This window comes from Brachyhypopomus gauderio, chromosome 12 (genome assembly GCF_052324685.1).
Source record: "Brachyhypopomus gauderio isolate BG-103 chromosome 12, BGAUD_0.2, whole genome shotgun sequence".
In the NCBI taxonomy this organism is placed as follows: Eukaryota; Metazoa; Chordata; class Actinopteri; order Gymnotiformes; family Hypopomidae; genus Brachyhypopomus; species Brachyhypopomus gauderio.
Genome location: NC_135222.1, coordinates 9,447,373 through 9,459,463, shown reverse-complemented (window position 1 = coordinate 9,459,463; position 12,091 = coordinate 9,447,373). Strand labels below are relative to the sequence as shown.

The following is a 12,091-nucleotide window of genomic DNA, read 5'->3' as shown; positions in this document are numbered from 1 at the left end:
CGGAGGAGGAGGGGGACACTGGGAATTTTTGGGAGATGCTAGGAGATACTGGAGATACTGAGAGAAGCTGGGAGAAACTGGGATAGGCTGGGAGATACTGGGAGAGGCTGGGAGATATTGGAAGATACTGGGAGAGGCTGGGAGATACTGGGAGATACAGGGAGATACAGGGAGATACTGGGAGATATTGGGAGATACTGGGAGATACTGGGAGATCCTGGGAGATAGATTCCTGGAGATGCTGGGAGATATTGGGAGATAGATGCTTGGAGATGCTGGGAGATACTGGGATAGGCTGGGAGATATTGGGAGATACTGGGAGATGCTGGGAGATATTGAGAGATACTGGGAGAGGCTGGTAGATATTGGGAGATACTGGGAGAGGCTGGTAGATATTGGGAGATACTGGAAGATGCTGGGAGATACTGGGAGAGGCTGGGAGATATTGGGAGATACTGGGAGATAGATGCTTGGAGATCCTGCGATATACTGGGAGATGCTGGGAGACAGATGCTTGGAGATGCTGGGAGATACTGGGATAGGCTGGGAGATATTGGGAGATACTGGGATATGCTGGGAGATACTGGGAGATGCTGGGAGATATTGAGAGATACTGGGAGAGGCTGGTAGATATTGGGAGATACTGGGAGATGCTGGGAGATACTGGGAGAGGCTGGGAGATATTGGGAGATACTGGGAGATGCTGGAAGATAGGTGCTTGGAGATGCTGGGAGATACTGGGATAGGCTGGGAGATACTGGGAGATACTGGAAGATACTGGGAGAGGCTGAGAGATAGATGCTTGGAGATGCTGGGAAATGCAGCCGCCAGGATGCTGGGCTCCACTTACAGGTGGAGAATACGAAGATCCAAACCAAAATCTCTCGATTTTTCACTGGACTTTCTTAAAAAAGGCCTCCACTGTTTTATCATCATCACCAGAATCCACCAAAATCAGGACACAAAACACTGAACAGGCATTAGACAACAACATTATTCAAATCAGTCTCTGTACTCCAGCAAAAACAAAACTAAACTAAACAAAAAAAAAAAAACTTGGCACAGACAAGGACAACAACTTTTCTTAATTATGCTCCTCTTCAGAGCCAGGAATAGACCTGATTGGGTTTTAATAATGAACAGCTTGAGCGTGTGTGTGCTGATGAATCACTCTGAGGCAGAGATGGAGGAGCAGCACTGTAAACACAGCCACGTCGCCGGCTGGGTGGAAAGATGTCGCATGGAATTACTGTGAAAAGTTGAGAGTGTGGAGAAGCAGCAGAACGTCTGAGGAGGCGGAGCATCTGAGGAGGCGGAGCTCAGCCACAGCACAAGGGGGCATGGTGGAGACGTTTAAACAGATAGAGATGGAAAAACAACACAGGTTATGAAAGATAAAAAGAGGGGAAAACAAATTATGGATTTCTCCAGTCGGGGCTCCTCCGGCCAGCCGAGGAACAGCATTCGTTCCACATGCGTTTTTATGAGTCTCAGAACCCAAGAGTGCTTTCACTGCTACTTTTTCTTAAGAAGGGTACTAAGTGGGGGTTTGGACCCAGAGCATTCAAGTCACTTGGCCTAAAAGCCCAGACATCCTCTGTCTCTGTTGCAGGCAAAGCTCCTAAGTTCTTGCTGGAGTTTTTCTTCCCCCAGGTCCTCCCTGCAGCCAAAGCACTCCAGCACCATAAGAGGCCACAGTCACTTCTAATCAGATTAGCATCTAATGATCCTCCTAAATTCTTTCCACGTCCCACAACACATGAGCCTTCCTTCATTCCAGTCGAGATGTGGCTTTGCCTCTCCTCCTCTTGTGTTTATTTTCCCTTTGTTTGTGGGTTTTGTGCAGATGTGCTTTCAAGGCAGAATGAAATACACCTTGGGCAGCGAAATAACCAATTACAACTCGTAAAAGCCAAAGGCGCATATGTGTTTGATGTGAAAAGCATCGTTCTACATTAAAAGCCATGGCAGTCAGCGAGAGAATTGCTATGAACACAGAAGTACAGCACCAGGCCGTGCAGCAAAACACAGACGAGTCATTTAGATTGCACCGCTGATTAGCCACCGATGTTGAGCTGGAACAAATTGCTCTGGAAGAAAAAACTGTATTTCTGGGTACTGGGTAAATGGGTCCTGATGCTGTCCATCCAGAGATTCTAGCTACCAATTCACAAATGTGGTGAGAAAGAAAATCCGCCTTGAACAGCAAGATGGCAACGGAAAAAGACAAAGAAACGAACGTCGGCACTGATGGATTAACCAGCTCTGGTCATGGAATTTGACAACTGAACCACTGCACGTGTACCGACGTGGTGAAAGAAAATAATATGAGAAAGAATGAGGTTTCTGAAAACAGAGCAGTTTCGGGGACACGAGGGGCCCGCGGGTTTGCACGCATGGGGCGTCGGCGTGGAAAGATACTTGTGAGGATTTGCGTGCGTAACGAGAGGCAGGTAAAGTAGAAGCGGTTTCGACCCGGACACCTCGAGGGCGAGAGCAATTACGGGCGTCGCTTTTCCGAGCAGCGTTGTCCTGATAGCGGATGGCTGGATGATGACAGCGGACGCGTGTTTGTTTTCAGCGGTTGTTTAACCTTTTGAAAGCCAAAGAATTTCCCTCCCACCCCATTAGAAGGGAAGAGCACTAAGTTCTGCTTCTGTCTCTGTGGGAGACTTGTGCAGAAAAGGGATCGAAAACAGAATGGAAGGCTGCAATAAAAATCTAATGAGCCTGAACAGAATTGTATTCCACATACAGTGTGTGTGTGTGTGTGTGTGTGTGTTGCCATGCAAAGAGTTCAAATTAGATAGGCTGGAGTCATACAGGCACTAGCACAAAACAAATTTGCTATTGACGAAATTCTATTTCCAAGTACACGTATGTGTGTTCCGGTCTGAGTGTGAGCTTGTGTGTGCGACTATGTCTGAATGAATCTTATGCATATAAATACAATACAATATAATCTCCTAAATCTCAACCGAGATCCACAGCTGGATTAAAATCTTTCCTGCAGAATCAGCACATAAACATGACCCAGTGAGGTGTGACCTGTATGTGTCGGGGTTTTCAAGTCAGGTTCCTCTTCTCCGGGAGACGAACAACCTGCTAACAGTACTGCACGTCTGGCCTTAGGGTAATCCACCCATCCCTGGCCTCAAGAGTCCCAGGTCCTGGTGCAGACTCAAAGATCTTACACTCACCTGACCTCTGCAGCCCTGTGGCATGTGTGTGATCTAAAAGAAACACAGATGCTCTCATGCTAAGACCGAACGCACAGCTGATTTGTGCTTACTGATGGTTTCCTGACCGGGTGCCAGGTCATAGCTGAACTCAGTGGGCGTGTTTTATGCAGCAAAGGGAGAAGAAAAAAAGTTGCTGGTGTTTTCCCACGTTCTCTCGCCCCCGTGTCAGGAGGCAGCCCTGGGGTCAGAGGGCAACGCCTCCACAACATGCTATAAAAAAGATTCCACTCAGCATAGCCATGTCCAGCTTCTGCATATTAATAGCTTATGTCACCAAGGCAGTGAAAGCCGCTTGGCCTTTTTTCTCATTTATTTACATTTTGACACTTGGTGACCTCCATAACATCGAATCCTCGGATTACTTTAAAAGTCAGTTGTGGAAATGAAACGTGTCCACATGTTCGACCACAAGGGTGAGAACACGCCGCAGTGGCCAACCCCCACGGCCTCAGAGTTCATCTCAGCTCCGACAGTTTCTTTTCTCATAAACACTTCATGCACCTTATTTCGCTGCTAAACCAATCTGAAGCTTTTCAACACTGAAAATGAAATTCTTTCTGGAGCTGAAGAGGAAGAATCATATCCAGTTTGATAGGTAGGTTAGCGCAAGAGCGAGATGAACCCAAAATGTGTTTCAAAGAAGGACATTTTCTCTAATTACTGTGAGCACCATTTTCTCCATACAACTCTGGCATTAACATCCCCCCCCCACCCAAGCCCTTAGTGTCACCATGACGACATCTCATCAAGCTCCTAGATGGTCTGCTTGGCAAAACAACCATTTACAGACTTCCACTCAGTCCACGTAGTACAGAGCCAAAGTGCATTCAGTCAATTTGCTATTTTAACTTCTATTTTAACTCTACCATATTAGCAGAAAGGCTGACGAATTAGCTAACAAAGTGAATTACTTTAGCTAAATTTAACACATGGCCTCAGCTTATGGTTTATGTGTCCAGCTTATATCTGTCATGGGCATCATTGCATCGTACCAACCATAATTACAAACAGAAAACCTGGTGAGTCCGATCCAAAATTCACCTGATCTGAAGTATTATATACACATCTTATCCATCGATATATATTTTTGGAAACATGTGCTTTTCCAAGACGTGAGTAACGGTGGTGCCATGTCAGTTCTTTCACGTCTGTGCTAATGCTAACGCTAGATCAAGCAGGAAGCTCCAGGAGGACGTTACTGTCTCAGGACGTTCATTCCTCTTTGGCCGAGAAACACACGGAAGCTCCGCCCCTCTTCTGGGCGGGCCGGCGTGAGCACGAGGAGGCGGGACACTGACCTTCCACCTTGACCTGGTGGCGGGTGCAGGCGGGACAGGGCAGGACGCTGAACTCCTCAGCCTGGTGCATGGAGTAGTCAGTGCTGGCCACCACCAGCCTGTGTCCCGGCCTCCATCCCACGGCCTCATCCGCCAGCTCCAAGACGCTGCAGTTGGAGATGGTGTCTATGGAGATGGACGCCTGTGGGCGGACTACACACACACACACACACACACACACACACACACACACACACACACACACACACACACACACACACACACACACACACACAGTAACAGTACTTTTACTGTTTTTGTATAGGTTGTATTACATTTGTTCTGTTCTGAGTCTTGTAATCTATGATAATACCATATCAAACCAACTGTTCTGGATAATAACCATATGCTGTTCAGGTCTGAAAGCATAAACCTCCAGTAATGAACCACTACTGAATAAAAGAAACTTAGTACTGAATAGATTCAAATTGTGTTGCCCATAAGCAAGTCAACAAGCTCTTGATACAAACAACGACAAACACGACCCCTTTCCAAACACTCGAAGCTCCCTCGCGGACACAGGGACAATAGGGCCATCAGGTGTGAGCGCCGACAATGACACCGCGCGTGACTAATCACACATGCAGACCACCGCTGCTCTATATACGCCCGCACTAACGTCTCGATAGGCAAGATTAGAATTGAACGAGGGGGGAAATGAATGTTGATCTACGGAGTAAATCATACGCTTTAGTCACAAAGATTGAGCAGCAAGTAAAAGTGAGGGATAATGCTGAGGTTGTATGAGAATGGAGATGTATTATGTCATAGTCGAAGTGGTGATGGGGTGCGCTACCCCACACGGCTGGCCCGGGGCCAGCTCTCTCCAGGGTGAGGTGAATGACGTGAGCAAAGGTCCGTTTCTATAACTCTGTCTTTCCTTCTTTCTCTCCCCCCTCTCTCTCTCTCTGAGGCTGGCCATTATCTGCAGGGTGTGGCGTGACTGATTTGTCCATTAGCAGAACGGCGAAATCTAAATATGCTTTCTCTTAACGTCCATTCGCGTGCGGTGTGATCGATTGTGGCATTCAGTCACCGTGAATGTGCAAATCTGACCACGCGGAGCAATTCGGCACCTAAAGAACGTCTCTTAATCACGCTCAGCGTGAGCTGCTTCAACTCCAAGAGTCTTTGTGGAGAATTTGAGGCCACGGGCTGCTCGGCGGTCAGCCCTCCTCACACAGACCCAATGGCGCTCAGCGGGAGATGAAAGGCGCAGGCAGGCCTCAGATCAGTGTGAATAGCATGGGAGCCCTGCAGTTGCTGCCCTGCTTAAGGGGACGGCTTTGAAGCACAATTGTATTCATTAGTACATTCAAAGAATGTAACAATACTTAAGAGCCGACAGCAGAGACCAGCAGCTGGAGCGATGCTGTGAAAGTGAAATATCGTCAGAGCTCTAGGAAATGACTCCATTCCGGTGCCCTCGTATCACGATTGCTGCGGGAGGCTTGAAATTAATGTGCAGAATTTCAGTTGTTTTTCGAAATGCGATGTCAGTCTGAGGGGGCCGTTGTGCATCACACAGAGGAGTGTTAAGGGTAAAACGCACACAAATGGGGAAAATGAAAGATAAGATGACACGTGTTTTCGCACTTTCAAAAGTGATTTCGCATACACTTCAACCAGCTCGAAGTTTGACATGGAACATACCGCATAATTGCTTGAGTTGACGACAGCCGACATCCATCAAAACTGACCTTGCAAACTGATGCATTCTTGGAAATGTCTAAATCACCTGCAAATGACGCAGAGCTTTTACTCCACCGTTTCCACATTGCTTTTATAACCTCTAGCTACAATTTAACCGAAAATATATTATCAGCTCAGCAGCCCTAACGATATCTTACTGGAGATGATTCCAGCAGTCCCTTCAAGCTTCATTCAATCAGTAAAACAAACAAAACAAACTATAAATCACCAGCCTTACAATCTTGGATCCCCTGCCTAGCCCGGATATCGCAGCGAGACCTCGGTGTCTCGGTAACATCACGGGAGCCGAGGAGACGTGCCGCAGCCCGGGGCGGACGGGGGTGAGAACGTGCCGTGTCAGCACACGCACGTCTCTACCGGCGCCCCACGAGCCGATCGTTATCTCGCTCCCCGCTCGTCTCGCAGGGCCGGCAGCTCCACGAGCAAGTCGGTGAGTCATGGCAGATCCCCCCCCCCCCCCTCCCTCCCGAGAGCAGCCCAACCCGAGCCAGGGTCGTCGACGCCTCCAGGGACGCTTATCTCCTTATCTCAGGCACGCCACAGCGATCTTGTTGTGCGGAGAAACCCCCCGACCTCCCGTCTGCCCATGCGTGCCAACCTCTGCACCCCTCGCCCCCTGCCGTGACTGTTAGACCGCAGGTGGGGGCGGCACTGCAGGGAGACGGGGGGGACGACCGGCCCCAGCACGCGCCAGGCGGTGCCAGGTTTCCAAATCCTACTGTAGCACGTTCATGCAGGCGTGACTCCATAACACACACGTGCGAGGCTTAAGGCAAGCCGGGAAGGCTTAGGCCGAGGGCGGAGCTCGGATGAAAGGGGCCGTGGGAGGAGCTCGGAGGGGAAGGGTCGGTGGCGGGGGCGGAGGGGCGGAGGGGAGGTGGAGGGGGTGGAGCGGGTGAAGCGTTCCATACATACCGAGCTTGCCACAGAGAAAGCGCACTCTGTAGTTGTGGCACATCCCTTCTGCCTGCTCTTTGTTGAGGCACACCAGGCCATAGTTCTTGTCGAACTTGGAAAAAACGTCACCGGTCATGTTTGCGGGGATGCCATCGAGGGTTTCAGCCTGAGGTCAGAAGACATGAACACCTAGTGTAAATACTGCAAAGGTCAACCAGGACCAAGCCGTTTGTTAGACACTTTTAGTTAGACATGATGAGTGGTGTCTAAAAGCTGTGGTGGGGGAGAGGTGACCAGGGGGCTGTAGCTGCTGCTGTAGCTGGTTCAACGTGTGGGCGGTCGTTGCTGTTTCTACCTCCATATCCAGGGGGTTACTGCACAGACGCTCCGGAAAAGCCTTGTGGAGGTCAGAAAGCTTCTCCCAGTCTCCCGATCCTCTCTCGTCATCACGATCAAACCACTCAGTCCACTCAGACTCTGCAAAACACACACACACACACACACACACACACACACACACACACACACACACACACACACACACACACACACACACACACACACACACACACACACACACACACACACACACACACATTTGAAGACTAAAGCCAACAATCACACACGGCTACCTTTCCAGACTTGCCTCACTGAGAAGGATCTGTAAGGATATTAGTCTGAATTACGTCTGGAAGCTTCTTGCTTTGCAACTCTGCGTCAAACGGTATTTGTATGGCGAGCTGAAGGCCTCCCTGTGTGTGCTGCCTGGACACGGGGCACAGCAACAGGGGATTTCGCTTGTGTTGTCATGCTGCATTCAAATCGCGCACAATACAAAGACGTCGACACAACCAGCTGCTCGGTTTCACAAGCATGATTCTGCGTAACGGCACAAAGACGAAAACAATGGACATGTAGGAATGACAGAATGTTCCGGAGTAAACTGGTAAGGTGGAGGGCCATTACCCAGACTCCCTGGGAACACACACAGGGAGTGTACACTACACCACACAGGTCTCACCTACCTGATCTTTCTCTAATCAGTGCTCAAACGATATTCAGACTTAAGGATTTGATGCAGCTGATAATTGGTGAGATGTCTTTTAATTAATTATGCTACGTGATGAAAAGAAAAGAAAAACATTTAAATGAGATGGCAGGAAGGGGGAGGCTGTGAGGGTAGAGAGTGGAAGGGTGGAGGTGGAGACATGGTGGAGGAGGGTGTGAGGGTGGAGGTGAGTCAGTAGGAGGGTGGAGGTGGTTATTCTTACCCTGCACCCACTGACTGACAGTGGTGATGGTAAAGTGTTCACCGTAACCCAAGTGGAAGGTGCGGGAGCTCCTGGCCTCGGACGACGCCTTTGTTCCTACACACACACACACGTGCACATGCACACACACACACACACACACACACACACACACACACACAGACACACACGCACAAGCGCACACATACGCACACACACACGCACACGCGCACACATACGCACACACACACACACACACATACACACGATGGAGGTGAGCGCGAGGTTTGAGAAGGCCTGCCTCAGCACGGTGATTGTTTGAGCATAGCTGAGCACCTTGATAAACGGCATGATCTTCCACGGCTGGAGACGCGTCCCCTTTCACGGTGATAAAACTCCATGGATGCCTGAAGAGAGAGAGCGAGAGAGAGAGAGAGAGAGAGAGAGAGAGAGAGAGAGAGATAGAGATAAATGGGGAGAAGAGGCACAGAGAAAAGACACATGAGCAAAAAAGGACACTGAAAATAAATGTGGCGATATCAAAAGACAGAGACAAACACAGACATTGGAGTAGCCAGAGAGACAGACAGGCACACAGACAGACAGGTACAGGAGAGAAATAGGCAAGAGTAAGTGAGCTGTCCCACCTAGACAAACATTCTTCCATGCTGCTCTGTAAGTGATGTTGACCTATGGAGTGAGTGAGAGGCTCTCTTGACAGGTAGTGTAATTACAACGCAAGAGTTTCCCCACTCAGGAGCACACGGCCTGACACCCGTGTCAGCACTGTTGAACTATTTAGCTAAACCAGCACAAACAAATCTTACACCTACAGATCGATAGATATGCAAAAGAACAGAGGAAAAGAGAGAGAGAGAGGATAGGTGAGAGGAAAAGAGAGAGAGAGTGAAATGAGGGCGGTGGGAAAATGATAATAAACAAAAAAAAGTAAATAAACAAAATTCCCTTCCCTTCTCATTTTCCCACAGAGGAAGGCACTGGTAAACATATGTAAATTAGATTCTTAGCATTGGATTGCATTATTAATTTTATTGCTATTGCAAAATTATTGCATATGGACCCAGGCACACCACATATAATACCCCTTCTTTAAAACCCTTCATGGTAGTGTTGTGTGTGTGTGAGTGTGTGTGTGTGTGTGTGTGTGTGTGTGTGTGTGTGTGTGTGTGTGTGTGTGTGTGTGTGTGTGTGTGTGTGTGTGTGGGTGTGAGTTTTAGAGCAGGGTCAGTGAGGAAAGATGGCAGTAACATTATACATTATAACTCATAGCCTTATTTTCTGCTTCTTTTCTGCGTAAACATCTAACCACGTGCGAAAAGTCACGTGTTCTCAAGCGTCCACCCCAGTCGGCTGTCTGGATTATTTACTCTGGCGCAGATTTCTGAATCACTGCCCAGATATTCGGCTCCTGTCAGAAAGGTGCTCGTACGGCCAACTCGTCAGACTGCGCCGTGTAAAAAGCCGTTCCCGTTCAGACCGGCCGGTGCATCCGACGGCCCCGATGCGTGTCCATCGCGTGCCGCTGAAAGCATTGCGGAGGCGTGGACAAAGCCTGGACTGACAGGGACAAGTCCTTGTTGTGCCTGCCGGATTCTATCCTATACTGTCCCTGTGCTTTTGGTTTTCTACACGTTCCTGAAATCACTCCGTGGACGGCGTATTCCTTGTGACGTCTGTCGTGAGAAGGAGAAGAACAGAGCACGAACAGAACATGCGCCGTCGAAACCGTACAATGCAAATCGAGAGAAGGAAGCGGCGAGGGGGGGGGGTGGGGGGGGGGGTGGGGGGGGTTCTCCTGGCACAGGACAGAGCGCGAGAGGAACGCGAGTGTCTGTCGGCGTGAGAGGAACCCACTCCAGCACCTCTCCAGCGATGCCGAGGCAGATATGGATCCAGAGAACCATCTGCTCGCGTTATTAAAGACCGGCTCGGACACGAGCTGGTATGTGTGACGGGCTTTGGTGCTGATTGAGAAGCAGCTGCTCTGAGACGTTGGCTGCTGGTTTTGGACAGTTTATCCCAAACCCACTTATGCTCTTGGTAATTAAATGGGGGCGGCTGTGTTCAGATACACAGTTGCAGGAGGTGCATTTTGGCAGAACTTAATGGAGGAGCATCCTGTAAGTCAGGACTGCAAATTCAAAGAGACAAGTGGAAGGGACATGTGAGAGGAGGGATTTTCTCCATCAACACCTGTCCTGCTGATAGACTTACAGACTTATATATATGATGTAAGACTCAAATAATTAACCATTTTGTGGTTGTTTATTGAATCATGTTTTAAAGCAATGAGGACAGATGTTGGGTGGATGAGCATGTTAGTAAAGAAGGTCAGAAGGTTAGTCAGTTCTGAAGGTCTAATTGAACAGAATTTATCCACATAAGTGCGGATTCTGCTTTGTCTTTCCATCCAGGAAGCAGATTTTAGAGGAGCACACCCACCCTGAGACCTGCTTCAAAAACCTGCTGACGTGACTAGGGAGCAAAATCTGAACAGAGAGAGAAGAAGTGGAGGAGGGAGAGGGAGGGAAAGGAGGAGGAGGAAAGAGAGAGGGAGAGATAGATAGATACCGGAAGCCAAGGCGGTGGAAGTGCCGGCTGCCCAGCTTGGAGAGGGCCTTCCTGGCCGAGTCCTCCAGGTTGTTGGAGCCTTCATCGTTTACCACCATGGCCAAGATCCGTCCATCTTCCACGTCCTCCACATACTGGGCCAGACGCCTGCTCTCGTCTTTGCTCCGGTATGTGTCAAATCTGCAACGCACACACAAACACAAACACACACACCCGCATGTGCACACAAATGTGAGTCACGAGGCCATATAAAGTTCCAAAAGCCAACAAAGCATTCAAAGGATTAGTGTCAAGAACTTTTCTGGAATTGACTTCCCAACACCAAGTGACTTTTGAAAATAATAAATTGTAATTAAACACCAAATATACGGTGACCACAGTGGTCAGCATTGAGCAATCAGAGTGGTAAGAACTGACCAATCAGAGTCGTCAGCACTGACCTATCAGTGTGGAGCACCTCTCCCGTCTTGGAGTTGATGATGTGAGTGATGATGCCTCTGTTACCCCAGCTCCTCTCAAAGTGGTAGCTGTTTTCATTGCCTTGTCCAGGATGAAGGGTTTTGTTCAGGAACGTCCATGACAGCTTCTTATCTCCGTGGACCTCCAGGGTTCCGCCCGTCCCTACGCCGATATATTTTCGGCCAAAATAACTGTGCTCGCCATCCCTGTCATCTGACCTGTTTGGATACCATAAAGAATCAGCATTGCTCAAAACACTATTGGTCAGCTAAAGGAGACCACAAAGGTAAAGACTACTGTTCTCAAGTGTAGGTTGTTGTTGTAGAGCAGATATTAGTGCTAAGGGCCCAGTTTATGACAGACCCAAAAAGCTTCCAGTCAGCATTCCTGACCATACAGTGAGTCTGCCGACTTACCTGCCGTAGAGGGAGATGGTGAGGTTTCCTTTATATGGACAGTCTGGACTCCCGATGTGAAGCTCTCCGTTGTTGCCAACGAGAATGTGCTTGGTACGCAGCAAGATGGGCCGGTTCGTGTCAGCAATCACCAGCTTTCCTGGAGTGGACGCAGAACCCCCCGTGACTCAGCTATGGCAGCTTGC

At 49.0% G+C, this 12,091-nt stretch overlaps 1 protein-coding gene across 1 annotated transcript in view; it reads right to left on the bottom strand.

The window, feature by feature from the left end:
- Nucleotides 1–12,091, bottom strand: part of cemip (cell migration inducing hyaluronidase 1) — a 69,584-nt gene that overhangs the window by 20,252 nt on the left and 37,241 nt on the right. Inside the window, 8 exon segments of the mRNA XM_077023028.1 lie at nucleotides 4,541–4,732; nucleotides 7,208–7,355; nucleotides 7,545–7,666; nucleotides 8,461–8,556; nucleotides 8,776–8,846; nucleotides 11,032–11,211; nucleotides 11,472–11,708; nucleotides 11,907–12,045. Of these exon segments, the coding sequence (XP_076879143.1) occupies nucleotides 4,541–4,732; nucleotides 7,208–7,355; nucleotides 7,545–7,666; nucleotides 8,461–8,556; nucleotides 8,776–8,846; nucleotides 11,032–11,211; nucleotides 11,472–11,708; nucleotides 11,907–12,045 (1,185 nt within the window).